At 38.6% G+C, this 19,579-nt stretch overlaps 1 protein-coding gene across 1 annotated transcript in view; it reads left to right on the top strand.

Moving 5' to 3' along the window:
- LOC129781616 (transmembrane and coiled-coil domains protein 2) overlaps positions 1-19,579 on the top strand; it is a 91,353-nt gene that overhangs the window by 60,610 nt on the left and 11,164 nt on the right. Inside the window, exons 6-7 of the mRNA XM_055789260.1 lie at positions 12,726-12,839; positions 18,743-18,918. Of these exons, the coding sequence (XP_055645235.1) occupies positions 12,726-12,839; positions 18,743-18,918 (290 nt within the window). The remainder of the gene's footprint in view (positions 1-12,725; positions 12,840-18,742; positions 18,919-19,579) is intronic.

A 19,579-nucleotide genomic window follows, 5' to 3' on the forward strand; every position in this document is an offset into this window, starting at 1 on the left:
AGTTTTCTCAAACGTGCGGCATGTAATGCTGTTGTTGGTGTGCCCTTTGGTAGCTGAATGAGTATTTATAGCAAAAGATGGATGATTCAAACCTGCATATTCTACTCTGTATAGTTCATTAAGACTTATGTCAAATGAATGTATCTTTTTTAATAAAAAATTAAAAAAAAATAAAAATAAAAGTATCTCTACACTGTTTGATGCTGGGCTCTGTAACAGCAAACAAGGCCATCAAAATAGCTTTACTCTTGTCCCTGAACCACAAAGCCACTTCGCGTCGTGAGCTGTATCATTAAAGTTCCGTGTAACTATTTGACCGTTTCTAGCAAAAGTCGTTTTTAACTTGTCCAGTTCTGGCCGCGGAAAATCCATTTTCGCAAAAGGTTATTTCTCTTCCACAGTTCTTTTCGCAAACGGCCTTTTCAAAAACTCATCGACGAATACTGCCCAACATTTGTGATTTGTGATGATTTATCGCGAATCTCAATTGGCACACCGAAAAAAAAACTGGATGAAATTTTGTCATCTGGAGTGCGCCATTTGAAGCGTGGATCTCCTCACGTACAAAGCAAAATATGCACGATACAAACGATAATACATTGGCAATTTACTAGAGGGTGTGAGCGCCGCTCCATCTGTTCACCGAAAAAGTGCACAGACTGATGTCGATGACGTCATAAATCATCTGCGTCAAGCAAGCTTTCAGAGAGCCCCTATATAAAAGCATCTTACGCAAAGCGCGCCGATTGTGGATCTGAATGTCTAAACTCGGGTTGCGAAAGAATCGAGAGAGACTATCGATGAGGAGATCTGAATCAAACCACCATTCTCTTCTCTTGTGCACAGATTCCACTGCACGAAATCGTTGCCAACACATTGGCAGTTTAGTTACCCGAAGCTTCAACACAATTTTATTAATCAGTGTGTAGATATACGTAATTTTTGGGCACTAATCGATGTGCACTGACTGGGGAGAGCATAGAATAAATGGTACAAAATAGAAACCAATATACAGCGCGTGGACTGTGAGAGCCGTATGTTTTTCATACTTTCCAGACGTTTCTTTTTTGAGCTCTAGTCCGTGCATAGCAGAGTAGGAGCGTTTCATATTTTTTGTCCTTTTAAATATTAGATTGTGCAGTGCACGAGGTGCACATATGCGATAGACACATTATTGTCTATCGCATATTATTGTCGGAAATCCACTCAGTCCTGATCCTTACCTGACCTGACCTGACCTGACCTGACCTGACCTGACCTGACCTGACCTGACCTGACCTGACCTGACCTGACCTGACCTGACCTGACCTGACCTGACCTGACCTGACCTGACCTGACCTGACCTGACCTGACCTGACCTGACCTGACCTGACCTGACCTGACCTGACCTGACCTGACCTGACCTGACCTGACCTGACCTGACCTGACCTGACCTGACCTGACCTGACCTGACCTGACCTGACCTGACCTGACCTGACCTGACCTGACCTGACCTGACCTGACCTGACCTGACCTGACCTGACCTGACCTGACCTGACCTGACCTGACCTGACCTGACCTGTCCTGACCTGACCTGACCTGACCTGACCTGACCTGACCTGACCTGATCTGACCTGACCTGACCTGACCTGACCTGACCTGACCTGACCTGACCTGACCTGACCTGACCTGACCTGACCTGACCTGACCTGACCTGACCTGACCTGACCTGATCATCAGGTCAGTGACGAGACGCCACTGCGTGATACTAACCTTTTTAGTCCAGAGGTTCAAGTCAGACCGTTGAGTTGTTTTTTAGCGGTAGCCAGCTTGGGTTCTCAAGATGATGGAATACGCAGTTTTATAATAATTGCAGAGATAAAGATGTGCTCCAAATTTCAGATCAATGGGTCGACAAGAAGGGGGTCAGTTATTAAAATTAAAATATTGCTAAGTTCGTCGCCCAGCGCGATTCGGATGTGTTTCTTTAGGGGCCCAAATAGTCTGTCGGTACGCTAGACAGTAATCTGTGAAATATATGGGAAACAATTATTATTTATACTTTTCAAAAAAACAGCACTAAACCGATCCCCTGCAGACAAACATACAAACAGGGCAAGCAACAGAACCTTTTAGTAGGAATAAGGATTTGAATCTATGCACTGAAACATTCCATTCGTACTAAGTGTGCCAAATGTGCCAACCGTGCCAAATATGCCATTTGCGCCAATTCGTACCATTTGTGCCAGCAGTGCCAGCTGTGCCAAAGTGCCAACTTTGCCAATTTGTGCCAACCGTGCCAAGTGTACCATGGCACAGCTCTGTGTCGTACCAAATGGTACAAAATTTTGTCATGCCGTGCCAATGACACACGCATATTATTCGTGGGGTATACATCCGATTGATGATGACGTCCTCCTTGATGCTCGCTCTCACGAAACTATCGCAGTGTTGCTCCATCCAGGCCACGATCAGACGTTGCTTCTTCTTCTTCAATGGCACTAACGTTCCTAGAGGAACTTCGCCGTCTCAACGTAGTATTACTTGCGTCATTTTTATTAATACTTAGTTGAGATTTCTATGCCAAGTAACACGCCTTGAATGCATTCTGAGTGGCAAGCTCTAGAATACGCGTGATCACAGTGTAACGTTGCTACGTAGGCATTTTGTTCTCTGTTTTCCGCGCCTGTATCCGTTCACCCGTCGAGACGTGTACTGATTAGGAATTGCCCTCCAACTTGATGTGTAACCCGTCACAGTTACCCTCGCGATCACGATAACCGATCGGGAAGCGCTCCAAACGAAGCGTCGATTTGGCTGGTCAGTCATCCGCCTCCGCCGCAACTCAAACATGATTTGTGTGATAGCGTTGTTAATTGCGTTCCAAATGCTCTCGTCACGACACATTTCATCCACAATATTCCCCACATGGAGGGCAAGCAGTCCCTCACATCACGCAGATTTATCTGGGACAAACGAAAAAGTCGTGGGCCTTTCCTGTCAAAAGAAGATGAGGTGCTGGGTTTGGACTTGCCTATGCTAGATAAGGAGCCAGACCCAGACTAAGATGTGGCGCTGGAACCCTGGAACTTTTGCGGCGGGTGCTGCAGTTGGTGTGGGTTTCCTAGCTGCCGATCTATTGGTAGTTCCCTTTGCAGAAGGTACCTTGGGGGTGTGCTTGCTTGCAAGAGTTTGAGGTAAATTTTTAAATTTTGATTTAGTTGTAGTGCTCATATCAAGCTCGCGAGTCGCTAGGGAAACAACGAGGCGCACCCAGTTGCGGTGATAAGCGTTGAAGTCCCACAAGATGATTTTCGGGTCCTCCAAGTCTTCTAACGCCTTAAGTAGGTATATACAGATGATGGTCACCGGAATCGTGGCACGTAAGATCAAAGTTGTTTTCGCAAATATGGAATATTTCACTCTGGATCTCTGGCGGATTGGGACATCAACGGTGTTGTGTCGGCAGCGTGAAAGACCGCAGTGGTAACGATGGATGGTGTTGTCGAATGAGACAACTGTGCGCGGCAACTGGTAGTAAAAGTCTCAACCAGCATTCGCACACTTGACCCGATGACGGGAAAAACGGTTCGGTTTAATGTAATCTTCTGCGCTACTTGGTGGTTTGGTGGTGGATACTTCGGTGATGATGATACAGGGTAGCAGGAGTCGAACAAACTTGGCATAAGGATTTACGGGGCCCGATTATCCCTACTGGAGAGCTGATTGGTGGAGTAGTGTCTAGCGACAGGTGAGGTTGGAGTTGAACGAAATACTATTTGGCCTTACCATTAGTCGGCAGTGAGTATGGAGAGTCCGATCGCTGATTGGGTCGAGGAGTATCTAGAGACAAGGCTGCTTGCTTACTGTCAGCGATTTCTGACGGACGGCAAGCAGGGATTCGGGTTTTCTTTTATTTGAGGGCATTGCATTTGTAGTACACCCGGGTTGCGTACCTCGCGGGAGATACGTACCTCGTAAAAAAACCGCGTTAATTGGAAAATTCGCGTAACAAACCGCATTAATTGGAAAATCCTCGTGAAAAACCGAATAGATGATAGATATCAAATGGGATTCTTATGTATTTTTTTCCTTTTGTTTATTTTAAGCTCATTAGCATTTTAGCTGTAGCAGAGCCGAATTTTAATTGTGTACATGTGCAACGCCCCGAGCGGTCTAGGGCACTTTCTTTACGCATTAAAAAGAATAAAACTCTTCTTTTCTTTCCGCAGGAGGCACGACTGTCCTCCTGCGTGGCTGATGATGCACGCCCCTACTTTATTTTCTCTCTTAACTTAATCCTTCACTGAGGATGTACATCTCTCACAAAACTAAAATTATGTTATTTGCTACCTTCAGTATGTATGGAATTTTCCATTAGTATAGAAAATTCCAATTATCCTATTGGAAGATCCTTGGTTGGATTTTCCCCTGTCTCCAGTGGGAATCTTCTCCATTACATTTCTTATTGAAATTATTTCTAATGGGACGCGTGAAAAGGGTCACTACACATGTCACATGTTTATCATATCTATAATTATTACATTACACAGTAGCCATTTTCGGCGTTAGAGTGTTTCCTTCTATACCATTGCACATGGTACACATTTACACAGTAGCCATTTAGTCGTAAGAGTTTTCCTTCTGTTCCTCCATTATACAGTTAGACCGGACAGCGGAGACAGTTGATTGATCATTGTTGAGTTATTTATAGAACAGCAGCCCGATGTGTCTTGCAGAGAAGAGCAGTTGTATGGATGAATCGATCTTATTTCGACCGTGGATCGATGGATGATGATTGTTGCGTGGACGTAGTTATTCTGTAACAACACAAAGATGGTCAATGAGTGCCCTCAGTTTTGAACTCACGATCGATCGCTTACTAGGCGAACGCGCAATCAATGTGGCTACGGAGACCCCCCAGATCCTTATGTAAAACGGAAGTAAAAAGTTGAGTGTTGCTCGCTTCCGAAAGCCCTTAGTTTCCTGCTATTTCGTTGGTTACTGGTAGCTTAGTTCTGTTTTCCTCACGAATGAGGTCATCTGCTGTTGCTAGAAGTTGCTAGTATAATTTGTTGCTCCAATCTTGGAGACATCGGATGCGTGGAAGAAACCCTCGTGTTCTTCACGCCTCATTGGATGGGTGGGAGCTAATGTGGCTCCGCTCAGTGCTGTAAAGGCCTAACTCCTTAGGATGAGCTTTGAAAAAGAGTTTAGAGCAGCGCAAAGTGGAAATATGATTTTTTAAAACTATTTACATTTCATTCAATCTTTCTATTAATCGATCAAATTCACTGAAAGGTTACATTAAATTTAAAAAAATACATTAAATACACTGGTATGGCGTAATTTTTTCCTGTTGAATAATTCTGCTACTGATGCTATCGTGACTCTTGCGATGATGTGTTGGCTACTTCTATTGTTGGTGTTCACTTACCAGCTTGATCAAAAAGTTCCCGAAATTTATTCCGGAGATGAAAAATACAAGATTATACATCATATCAATATTGTCCACCTTTAAATGTACTCTCCATCGACTACAACGCACTTATGCCTTATGATGAATGTATTATTAAATTAATTATTTTTTTTTATAAATTAATTGAAAAATTTTATTAGTTAAAATATTTTTATATTTAGGGGGTGTAAAAAATTTTGACACTTGGAAAGAATTGAGCTAAGTTGTTTTTATTAGTTTAATTTGTTTGTTTGATTATGATGAATATATTATTAAATTAATAATTTTTTTTTATAAATTAATTGAAAAATTTTATTAGTTAAAATATTTTTATATTTAGGGGGTGTAAAAATTTTTGACACTTGGAAAGAATTGAGCTAAGTTGTTTTTATTAGTTTAATTTGTTTGTTTGATTATGATGAATGTATTATTAAATAAATTATTTTTTTTTATAAATTAATTGAAAAATTTTATTAGTTAAAATAAATTTATATTTAGGGGGTGTAAAAATTTTTGACACTTGGAAAGAATTGAGCTAAGTTGTTTTTATTAGTTTAATTTGTTTGTTTGATTATGATGAATATATTATTAAATTAATTATTTTTTTTTTATAAATTAATTGAAAAATTTTATTAGTTAAAATATTTTTATATTTAGCTTAATCCAATCCTCGAAACATTTATTATATTCAATTTGTGGTATGTCCATAGGACCATCTTCGATTTTTCAATTATCTCATCTAGGGTACTGAAACGTGGATTCTTGAGTCGTTCGAATCGGAAGAGAGCCAAATCAGGTGAATTCAGTGGTTGCTGAATTGTATTCGTTTCGAATGTTCACGAATAACGATTGATTTTGCAAATTTTGTGACTTGTACAAATTCGAGGCACGTACAATAGCAGATGTACTCAATACAGCGTAACTAAAAAAATGTAGAAATGTAAAACTACCACACTACAAATTTTATAGAATCTCAATGACAGATGTGCCAACCTACAAAAAATAATAAAATAAAAACGGAATAATAACGGAACTGAGAGCGCCACACGGTGGTAATTCCGGGAATTTTTTGATCGAGGTAGTATCTTGTTGCATGCTCTGTACTTGTACATTTGCACTTGCTGCTCGATTATGGTTGACTAATCCCTCCTCACGGTCGTCGAGGCACTATTTCAAGCTCTCGCATGGTACTTCCAATGAAAAAAAAGGGGTGAGGCTAGATAAGCGAATTCGTTTCCCTCTTCCGTTCGTTTCGCAAACGGAACATTGACATGCGGAACACTTTGCCGGAATCACAGCAGCAGGAGTTTAAGCAGCAATTCCCACAGGTTGACATGTTTTGTATACACCTATTTTTTGAGTGACCGTACGCCCAACATTTGAATCATTACAGATAGTCAAAGTAAATGAATTCAGGTGTACATGTACCATTCATTAACAGGATAAACGCAGTAGTGTTTTGTACCGTGTCTGAACCGGTCCGACCTTTGCGTCTTTTAACCGCTGTCACTTTTTGACCTTTCAGGCAGTTCACAATGTTATCCTCCGACAAGTCAAGGTGGCTTGATCTGGTCAATAGATATGCATTGCTGCTTCTGGTTGATCATAACGTCCATGTACTCGTCTGTACGATCGATGGCAGGAGGATTTTTTAACACAGTCGTACGAAAACGAAAACTGTGTACAGTCCTTCAAATTCTTGCTCACATTTTTTTTTCTTTTACGTGATGTTTGGTTTCTACCGGCCTAATCTGATCCATAACACGACGAAGGTCAGACGTAATTCTGCACGAGTTACATTTAATGTGGGTACTTTAAAAAATTCTCCTGGTACTCGTGGAGTTTGCGTTCACAAGTTCAGCTGTAGAACAGTTTAAGTTCTCTTTGGTATTGCTTCGGGCCATCAGGTAAATCGATCTGCAATAGTAAGAAGGTAAACGTGACCGTTAGATGGTGGTAATGGGCCCACTAAATTAATGTGAATATGATTGAAGCGACACTTAGGCAAGCCAAACGAAGCAAGTGGCGCAGTTATGTTACATTGAACTTTTTTTTCTGACATGCTACACAATTCCTCACGAACTCGGTGACACCTCTGTTGATTTTTTGTCATACGAATCTGCTTGAGAGAAACTTACGAGTTGCTCGTATGCCAGTATGGGCGTTGTCATGGAAGTGCTTCATAATCAGGCGACGATGTGGCTCTGGAACATACGGACGTGCGGAACCATTCACAGCGACATGACAGTGTAGGGGTTTTGAACATGACTGCAAGGCAACTTGTTTCAGATTTAAAGAAGAGCTAGTCGACGTGAGTAACACCTGTAGCTCTGCATTGTATCTTGGTCCAGAGCAATGGTTCGATAATCTATCGGCGAATGAGAGCTGATGGTATAAACTCTAGACAGAGTATCGGCAACTACTTTGTGCCTCCCACTAATGTGTTTGATATCGGTGGTGAACTGAGAAATGTACTGCAACGCTCTCTATTCGTGGGGTAAACGACAAGCAAAATTCGAAGTCATGTCATGTCATGGATTATGATCGGTGAATATCGTAAATCGGCGCCTCTCCAATAGATGTCCAAAGTATCGTACGGCCATTCTCATGGCTATCAACTCTCGTCCAAAAGTAGAATAGTTGCGTTGACTCGATCAAAATTTCTCCGAGTAGGAGCCTAGTGGCCTAGAACTGCTCCGACTGCAATGTTTGAAGCATCCACGAGTAAGCAAAGGTTTCTCGGGATCAGGATAGTAGAGTAATGTTGATTCTGCTAGCGCTTTTTTACAGCTCTCAAACGCTTTTAACCCTTTCAATACGGCAGTGTGCTCCGCCGGAGCACTATCACTGTACGGAACACTGCGTCGAAAAGTATGCACATCGCGCTGGTGTGATCGATGTGTAGTATCACTCTCATGTCGTCTAAAGACGACACTCGACTGATTATGACCCAATGTCTTCCATTCGTTTTCCCATTCATGAACGGTGCTTCCACCCAACAACCCAACACTGCGGTGCCAGGCGAATTGCCTTGACTCACTTCCATTCGGACATTCGGAGCTTGAGAATTCTAAGCTTATTCTTTCTTTTATTTGTTATGATACCTACTTGTGGACGTCATCCACTCACAAATGTTAACTAAATACAGGCGCTTGTGCTCTCTTGCACGGGAGGAGAATTGAATTGAAGCATTTTTCTGGTTTCGCATTTATTTTATTTAAAGCAAACTTCTAGGCTTAAGTTTAAAAAACTTTTGATGGCATAACGTTTTGATTAAACTTTACGTATCTTATTAGGTAAAAATATGAAACTTAACCCTTTCATTTCGGCAGTGTGCTCCGCCGAAGGGCTACTCCTGTACGGAGCACTCGCCGAAAAGTATGCACATCGCGCTGGCTGATTTTCATGACGTAGCGCGGACGTCGTCTATAGACGACGCTCGTAACTAAAGGGTTAAACTATTACTGTTAGTTCAAGCTTTCATTTATACAAGTTAATCTACCTAACAATGATTTCAGGCCTGAATTATCTCCACCAAAATAGGTTTCTCAGAAAATCATTATAATAACTTCAATCATTGGGCTATGTTGTTTGATTAAGGCATTTTTCTTTAATTTTTCAACTGCAAACCGGAAACCGGAAAAATATTGACTGCACCTGTAGTATATCAGTGTGGCTGATTGTAAAACACGTATCATGAATTCATTTGGCAAACACTGTTAAATTACTGTCACAATGATAAATGCCCAGATTTTTGCGTAAAATACTGCGAACATCGTGTGTTTCGATTGTATTTCATATAAAGTAAAAAAAATGCTACATGAAGACAAGCCCTTTTATGTTGCATGTGTTGACATATACTTATTTATTGTATTAGAACAAAACCAGTCCTTCCAATACTTCTCTTAGGCATGGTAGAGTTTGATGAAAGGCACAACTTGACAAACCAGACCCAAAAAAGTTGATCTGCTTGTGTGTGTGTTTGATGTAGTTGACAATTTGTCAACTACATGAAACACACAATTGAAAAACTACTTGAAAATGGCGAATAAGTCAATTAGAAAAACAGGGATTTATCTGCTGAAAATCACGACGAGGATGATGATCCCGATTAGCTTGAAACTATTATTGATGATATGCGTAAAATATAAATCAGAAATAAAAAGTTCGGTATGTATATTAGCAATTTCGGAACTGTGAGAAAGTATCAAACTCTGTTGAAAACTATATGAAACTGCTATACGTGATATCCAGATCAACAACGACATACTGCTTCGCATAGTAAGTTTCAAACAATTGATTATAATTTCAAGCAATAATTCCAAGAGTACAAAAATCTGTTATATACATATAATTTTTCAACGACTTGCTGATAAACCTTGTCATTATCGATACGTGTTTTTATTGAAAACATAATGGGAGTTACAGAACACAGACAAGTTTCTCAGAAAATACATTATATCGTTCTATATTATATCGATACAAAACAATCTAGCTCACCAGTACCGTTTGTCAAACCACGGTGAACTCAAACAATGATGCATGCATAAAGATACATGGGAAAAAAAGAGGAACGAATTCGTTTTGGGGGAAGTCACTTCAAAATGCAATGAGGACAATTTGTCTGGGAAGAATGAAATGATACAGTCGAGTCGGTAGAGGGAGATAGCGACTAAACGCCCGACTGACTGTTCAGTCGTTTTGGCGGAGAAACTGCGTGAAGAAGCCAAAAGCCATTACTGACTGACTACGGATAGAGTCAGTCGGTTAGTCAGCCGACTATCCTCAGTTGACTATGACTATGCCGTGCCCTGGGTGTGATCGAAGAATAGTATGAATTCCATGTCATCTAAAGACGACGCTCGTACACACAGCTCGTCGCGCGGAATCGTCTATAGACGACACTCGTACACACAGTACGTCGCGCGGATGTCGTCTATAGACGACGCTCGTAACGAAAGGGTTAAATGTAATTCTTTTCATTGTTCAGAAATCTGTTAGTTTAATTCTTTTGAAACTCTAAATAGTAGCCCTGAAAAGTAGCTTTTTCGGTGGAATAATGTTCGTTTGCAGACTATCATAATTAAGTCATATTGGTTCTACTTCTCAATCTATAGAAGAAATTGAGTCATTGAAAATTACGAATATGAGTCATGACGATTTCGTTCCATTTCGTTTCATTTTTGTGATGCGAATCGCTGCCATCCTTCTATTGATATCATTTTTCGCTGTACAACTACCCATGTTGTTGCAGTTCTCAACAAAAGCTCTGGCTATTGTTTCAGCTTGTATATCTGGTATCGGGTTAATAATTATGTATTTTGATAAATCACATTGAATTGTTAATGCGTATCTGTTGCATGTATTTGATTTAGTGAAAGGACCAATAGTATCCATTGCTATTGATGTAAATGGTTTTTGTGGTGTGAGTGTGAGAACTAAGTATTCCAAAGTTCTGCTTCTATGTTGCACTCTAATATAATCTGCAATAGATTTCTTCATATTTGGCCAATTGCAAAAAGCTTTTAATTTTCGATATAATCTGTTAATACCAGTGTTTCCACCAATCATGGTTTTCTTTGATTATCTCTATCTTTCGCGTGAATTATTAATTTTACGTTTTGGTTGATATAGTACAATTTGTACAAAACAAAGGTGTTCGTTGCATGCTTCTTTAAATTCTTCTTTAAATTCGTTTAATGTTGTAATTTGGAAAATTGGGTTTGATAGCGCTAGAGCTATCATTTCAATTATCAAATCATTTGCTTTTTCATTAATACTCTTCAGTGTTTACCTAGGGTTTCTTCATATATGTTCAGTCGCAAGCGCACTGAAGAGAGTATTGATCGCAAACTGAAGTAACGCCCTGAAGTGCATTTCATGAGAAATGCAAAGAGAAAAATAGCATGCTGCTCTACAAGAGCAGCAAATAGTTCGATTCAAGACAACAAAGCGTAAGCAACAGCATTGAAACGGAATTTGAAGGAAAACGGCAGAAGACATTTAAGTGGTTTAATTCTGTATAATTCATGTATTATTTCGTAAAGTTAAGAGATAAAATGTACATAGTTATAGATTGAGTGTGTGTAGTGGTTTGTCTTCAAAACAACGTGTGACGTTAAAATGATGATTGAAAATAATCAACATGACTCACAGTTGAAGCAGAAAAATGTTAGTAACCACATGTCTAGGAAATGAACTGATTTCGTTGTATGGTGTTCAGGTTTCGTACAGAAATTATATGAGCGTTAAAAGTCCAACAAAGTCTAATGGTAGTCGGATGACTAATGCGTATGCTACAGTTTATCTTCGAATAAAATACTAGTAGCAGCTGAATACTACTTTCTCTTTAACATTTCTGATAAACCCTTTTCCGCTTTCTGCCGTACTGTTTTCTACCGCTCCTCTGACCCAGCTTGCCTGAAACCGATGTTGTAAACCGATGTAATTCAGTTAAAATCATGCATTGGTTGCACGAAAAGAACTGATAAGACGTGGTTGAACGGAAACCGCGCTATAAGAGTACCGCGTTATAGGATGGCTGTCGCAATTTCATCACCGCTTTATATGGAAATCGCGTTCTCAGAGTACCGCGTGCACGGTATTGTCCTGGACAATCAATTTCTGCAGAATAGAAAAAAATTGTTCTTTTACAACCGATAACGGGACATCAGCATTTTCCATGACTTGACAATGGAATCAGCCAGTACCTCGTCCCAAGCCTGGGTTAAATTCAAAAAAATTGCACGTATTTTACTGTTAGTTTCGGCACCATTAACACCATTTACAATTTTAGCGACCTAGCCTGCATTTTCGCCTTTATAAGAGAAAATGTGAAAATATACCGAATTTTCACTTTGTTGACTGCCTAATAATCCAAAACCTAGTCAATTTCGGGCAATATATAAATTAATCAGTGCAAATCATAGTATTTTTTTACGATTATAGAGAGATTTCAATAATTATAAAAAACAAAATCCATTTTTTTGCGATAGTATTTTTGAAAAGATCAGTTCATCTCCCCTAATTCGATATGTCCATCATCAAAATCAGTGTAGCAGTTCAAAAGTTGTTTATTTTTTAAAAAAAAGTCATGTTTGGAAAAAAGAAGAAAAGTTGATTTTTTGGACCACCATGGAAATAAAAAAAATTAAAAAATCGAGTCCAATGTTTATTAAAAAGAACAAAATTACCACTTTTCACGAAAATCTGAAAACCATTATATCAGTTTGACATGGAATAGCTGTATATGTATGTATAAAACAATAACATTTTCTTCTTCTTTCAGAATGAAATTGAAAATTTGAAACAGGCGATTGCTGATCTAGAAGAAAAGGTTCAATATCAGAGCGATGAACGATTGAGAGACGTTTATGAAATAATGGAGAACTGCCAAACTAGGGTAAGTTGCAAAAATGTTGACTAAATAACGATAGAATTATTTTTGTTTAAAGAGCAACATATCGTTTTTGAAACTACGAACATATTATATTTTTTTCCTAATGGGTAATATACATTAGGGTGGCAATAAATGTATGGAAAAATTTTATCATCGAATTTCAAAAACCGACAATGTACAATGTACATCTTACAATCAAAATGATGGCTATGATAGGGAATGCATAGTGGTCCTCAGCTCATTCACTATCATATATTTCACTACTGAGCACATTACCGTATCTTAAACTGTGATTTCGGAAACGAATGAATTGTAAGATTTGTAGTCTCCACAAACAATGTAAATAAAAATGAAATGGAGACGAACTTTACGATCTGTCGAGAAATAGATGAGCTATAAGCGTTCTGAAAAACCAACAGTGAATACAGGGACGGATGACCTTCGGATTAGAGTCCTTTAAAATAAGAACAGAGCAGCAGGAAATACATAGCTCATCATGTTGCTCCTTAGTTATGTTTCTATACAATGCAGATGTAACCTCAGTCAATTTTCAACATCAGTTATCAACCAAAGAAAGCAGTTCATACTACCGAGAAAATCGTGAATGCCATCCTGCATACAATGTGTTGTAATTTGAAGCCACTTTCAATTCGGGAACCATGCATGGGTTTGTGAAAACTGAATGATCAACTTAAAAGACCCCAACCACCAATAAGTTCAAAAACAAGCATAAACAAAATAAATCAGTTCATATTATATATCATATTCAGTCACTTTAGAATGCATTGGTATTGTGAATAACTTTTAATAACTCTTCTTTAAAAGGTTTAATGGCCCTGAAAAGCGCCGTATTTTACGGTGGCTGGTTTTGCCACCATAGCAGTCTGTATAAACAAACTTTTTCCTTTTTCTACCTGCTGCCGTTTTGCGATTGCGTTTCCTTCGCATCTATGTGTTTCTTCCAGGTTAGACGACGAGATATTTAATTTCATTCGATTGAGGTACTGCAGATCTATTGAATTTGATTTGTGGGCATGTGTTCTTATTAAGCGTGAACGTAACGTGGACACATTTTATTTTCATTTACTTTAATTCTCCATTTTTGAAGCCACTTTTCCACGACCGTTATGTGTTCCTGGAGATCCCGTGAAGCAATCGTTCTGTTTTTGTGACTGCTGAGAATAGCTGTGTCATCTGCGAATGTTGTAGTCATTAAGTTACGCGCGGTCGGGAGATCGCGGGAGTGTAGATGAGATAGAGAACTGGTCCAAGAACACTGCCCTGAGGAACGCCAGCATAAATTTCTTGCTCTGGTGATAGAAGTTATACCGAACATGAAACTTTCTTCCCAGTAGATAAGAACGCATAATTTCATATACTTGTGGTAGCATATTTTTAATTTTATAGAGCTGTCCAGACTTTATCGAAAGCTTGAGCTACATCAAGAAAAAGCGCTGAGCAGTATCCGCGGCCTTCATATACTTTACGAATTTCTTATATCAATCGGTGCACTTGTTCAATAGTGCCATGTTTTGCTCGGAATCCGAATTGATGATTCGGGATTAATCTTTCAATCTCGGGCGCTGATTTTATCAGGATAATTTTTTCGAACACTTTTGAGAAGTTTGGAAGGATGCTGATAGGTATATAAGATTCCACTTTCTGTGCGTCTTTCCCTGGCTTAGGAATCAATCATAATGATGGTCGTAATTTTCCATGCTTGTGGGAAATATCCTTTATGGGTCATTGCGTTGAAAATTCTTGTGAGATGTTTAATTGCTAGGTCAGGTAGTTCCTTGATCATATATGTAGTTCCTTGATCATATATGGTTGATGTGGTCGATACCGGGTGATTTTTTCACATTGATATGATTATTGATAACATGTCTCACCAGCGGATGTTTGATTTTCATTTTGTTTTGGTTTATAGCACCAGAAAATTCGAGCGTTTCTTGATTAGGTCCGGATTGATTCGGAGTGAAAACTTTTTGAAGATGGTTTGCAAAAGTTGCTGCTTTTTCATCGTCACTTCTGGCCCAATTACCAGAGGGCATTCTAAACGGCGGGTCCTGTAACTGAGGTCATTTTAGGTACTCAGTTGCCTTCTATAATGAGTAATTATTATTTTGATTTGGCGATAATTCAGTTAAGTAATTATGGAATGTTTCTTCTTCTCGTCTTGTAATAGCTTTCTTAATATACGTTGTGCCATATTGAATTGGTTTTTAGATTCTGGCGATCGTTTATTTTGCCAGATTCGTCTTAGTCGTCGCTTTTCTGCAACTGCTGCTTTTATGTGGGAGGCAGTATTATTTTTTTTGTGTTTCTGAGGCTTCATAGGTGGGGTAGCTATCTTCGCAGCATTCTTCATGAGTACACTGAGCTGATTAACTGCTTCCTCGATATTATGTTCGTTATCCAGAGGTAGATCGAGAATGTTAGAGGAGATATATGCCTTATATTTTGTCCAATTCGTTGAAAAGTTAGTGAGATTAGATGACGTCTGCTTCACTTCCTTTTCTATGAAGTATTCCAGGAGTATTGGTGAGTGATCAGATGATAAGTCCAAAAGAAGCTTCGATCGAATTCGTTAACTATCAATATTTTGACGTAGAACTACGCCTTTCATTAAGGTGATTTCATCAATCAGAAAACAGGTCACGTTTTTATGAAATAAAGTTAACGTCAATAATTATTTTTGCCGCGAACGGATTTTGGCGATTTACATACAAAACGAATCGGAAATCCCGTAAGATTTGATTAATAGGCTATACATTAGAATCCCCTGGTAAATGGTTAAAATTTATGAAAACATTAAGCGTTTCCATTTTCCCATACATTTCTTCTGTCCATTTGTGTGCTTTCCCGAAAAGAGCTGTCAATAACGAGCAACTTATCGACGACCAACGGAGAGGAAATCATAGGATTTAAAGTCTCCGTGAACAAAGAAAAAGTAGAAGAATGAAGGGGAATACTTGCCTAGAGTATAAACAGTGGATCTCGCTGAGGCAAACTTTCATTCGGCATCGGACTGCTGAACAATCCAGTTCACTTTGCTTTCGCTCTCGCTTCGATCTAAGATTGGACCCCACCAGTGGTAATCCAACTTGGATATCGTCGTTTGGTTTTTCTGTTCGTTTTTCGCGTTATTCGTATCGTGTGTTTTTTTCCGCGTCATAAATTGGACGCTTCGCGTAGTGTGTGATGAGCAAGAAGAAGAGGAAGGCTCGAGCCCTGCAAAAAACGAACGCATTGCCAGGGGCAATAAAATTTCGAGGCAAGCGTCATCTAATGATGCACGCGATGTTCGTGCGGTGAAAAGCGCTCGCACTGAACCGATCCTTTGCGAGTGTGACACCGCATCGAACAAAAGCGAAGTAGGCGATTTCGGCGCGTCGGTCGAAAATGTAAACGCCGTTACCCAGGCAGCAACCAAAATTAAGTTCCCCCCGTTTTTGTTGACCAAGAACACAGAAACAAAGAATATATTAGATATAGGAAAACTTGAAATTCCAGAAACCTTACAATCGAACAATTAACCGACGTCTCTAACTGCAAAACGCGGGAAAAATACCTCCATCACCGACCGACATCGAAAGTCGATTTATTCTCTTGAGCTGAAACATATAATAAAATAGAGTATATTACAAACCTAACTTTAACCGTAAAAGACTCACTTTTCAACTTTTCAATGCTCTTATTCCCACCAAAACAATTCCACACACAAAGAGCGAAAAAAAAGATATTGCAAAATATTGCAGATTGTTTACATACAAAATCCAAGATGGCTGGAATGCCTTTCTCATAAGTCGCGCTACCGTATTGTATCTATCGTGGCTTTGGTCAACTCAGAGTTACCAAGAGAAAATCATTTGGTTATGATGGGAGAGGATTAATAGTTAGTCGCAGTTTGTTTGATTACGATCTGTGCAGTTTGCGATTAATCGTAAATCTCATCATGCTTGTTTTCCATCCTTGCTGATGAACACTCAACAACACTGTGGTAAACAACTTGCTTTAACAGCTGTAGATGCAATGAATACAGCTGTTCTTCGACAATAGATAGCGCTTTATGTTTACACCTTATTTCTTCCACTAGCCAAAATATTTTCCCCTTTTTGACTGCCTTTTCACTCGATTCACTATTTATTGAGGGTTTAATGTGAATAAACTTAGAAACCAATCCTCTCCTCTAGCACCGTGTTAGGAATCGAATACTTTTTTTTCTTCTTCGTAACCAATAGGCCATAGAGCTCAAAGTGCTTTCGCCTTTATGGCCTTTATGGCATATTTTTGTCTCAAAGCTATTGAGAATTGCGTGAAAAAAACGAAACGGTGCATTTTCCACCATAGATCCTATGGTGTTCCATAGAAGGACTAAAATATATGGTTCAACTACCAAATGTTTTATTCAGTACCCAATTCAATATTCTCCACACAGCTGGTGATTTGGTTTGGGGGACTTCTTACTCCTCTTACTCAGCTAGACTCTTTGGAAATATAAAAACCGCGCAACACGGAAAAAATCACAAATATTTAGAAAAGCATAAGATCACGTTTAAATATGAATTAGAGTAGTACTGAATCTCTAAATCACAAAAAAAAATCAAAATTTCAATATTTTTTTAGTACTTCAATGTCTGGTGATTTTTTTTTTTGATAATTTTTCTTGATACACTGTAGTAAGATGCACATTCAGTATTTCTTTCAAATCTTTATCTCGAAGCTTTTGACGTGAAATAAATGAAAAAGTACGTTCTTCACTATAGATCCTATGTTAAACCATAAAGGGGTTCAAATAAACCGTCAAAATTTCTTATTTAATATCCTATACAATATTTGCCATGGATTTGGTTTGGGGGCACTTTTCACTCCCTTACCCGGCCAGGCCCTTTGTGTTTCATTTGTATGGCAGCCCCCTCTTAGAGAGGGGGTGAAGAGTCTAACCACCATAAAAACATTTATTGCACCCTAAAACCTCCATATGCCTAATTTGGTTTCATTTGCTGATTGATTCTCGAGTAACGTAGAAATTTGAGTTTCATTTGTATGGCAGCCCCCCTAAGAGAGGGGTAGGAGTATCTAACCACCATAGAATCATTTATTGCACCCTAAAACTTTCACATGCCAAATTTCGTAAAAATAATTCGCGAGTAATGTGGAAATGTATGTTTCATTGCATTTTACTTTTCCCTCTGCAATTATTGCACATCTCATGTTTACGTATTTCTCGAACCGCGAAAGTTCATTCATTCACCTCTAGTACCTGGAATGACGATTTTCTCCGGCTTCTCTGTTTAAAAGTACGTTTCAGGGAAACATATTCCGGTCTGCACAACGACAAGCGAATACAAAAATTCTCAACACTGAAAAATATCCTCGACTTGCATATGTTGGCAAGCGGATCCCCCCTGTCACATTGATTTTGAAGTCCGCGTTAGGGAAACAGCTCGGTGGGAACAAAAATACTACCGACTTGTATGTTTTAACAAGGCGGAACATTTTAACAAACAACAACAATTAATGTTCCTGGTTTTAACTAGGAACATTAATTTTGAAGTTCGTGTTAGGGAAACACAGCTCAGTGGGAACAAAAATATCCCCGTCTTGAATGTATATTTTCAAAGAGGATTTCCACAGGTACATCGATTTTGAAGTCTGTGTTGGGGAAACCGTAACCGTTTAGAGAACGCTTGATATTTTACAGTTATTCAATTGTTCATCTCATGAAAAATAACATTTTATTAATTGTGATGGACGAGTAGAAATATTTCCTATCAATTGATGCAATCATTTTTTTGAGATTTTTAATTTTTTCTGTATATGTTCACATGTACATAATCGATTTAATATTTTTTATTGATATTTTAAATAAACCATTTCAATAATTGTTATTTTTTTTCCAGATCTCCAAAATGGAACATCTATCGCAACAACAATATGTGACCGTGGAAGGAATAGACAATTCAAATGCTAGGGCAGTGATAGTGAAATTAATTAATGTGGTTTTAACTGCTTTGCAAGTAATTTTGTTATTGGTAGCAACAGTAGCAGGAATCGCAATGCCATTTTTAAGAACAAGGTAACGTAACAAACTAATCCAATGTTTTTATTGAAAATATATATAATCTGTTGAGACGGAAATACATTGTTCGACCAGAGGTCAATTTTCTGACACTTTTTGACACAAAAAAATTGTTGAAACATGATACAAATACATCAGGTCTTTTTTTACGCGGGGATACGTACCTCTTAAAAAACCGCGTTAATTCGTAAAACCGCATTATTGGAGAATCCGCGTAAAAAAAGTAGAAGGGTCTGAGCCTAGGGGCACGGTTTACAACGAACAAAAAAAGACAATAAGCTTCTGGCAAGTTATTCAACTGTCGAATTGAAAATAATTAATGAATATCAGTGGGACACATAACAGTTTGGAATGGTAGATTATGTATATGTAAATCGATAAAAAATTATATCGTCATTGATTACATTGAATATGAAATTTATGGGAAAGAAACGAAAAAAAAACAAGTTGAAAATACTCACGATTCCGTGATTCCGTAAAATACACACGAAATAATGAAGTTGCTTTATTTGGATAGCTATGGTATTGTGATTCCTTTCCATTGCAGTAACTTTTTCTGTGAAATAATGTTCGTTTACAGACAATCACAATCATGTCGTTTATTAATACCACAATAAACGAAGAATATTAATACCTCAATAAATCTTCGCATGTTAAA

Source organism: Toxorhynchites rutilus, unplaced genomic scaffold, assembly GCF_029784135.1.
Source record: "Toxorhynchites rutilus septentrionalis strain SRP unplaced genomic scaffold, ASM2978413v1 HiC_scaffold_16, whole genome shotgun sequence".
In the NCBI taxonomy this organism is placed as follows: domain Eukaryota; kingdom Metazoa; phylum Arthropoda; class Insecta; order Diptera; family Culicidae; genus Toxorhynchites; species Toxorhynchites rutilus.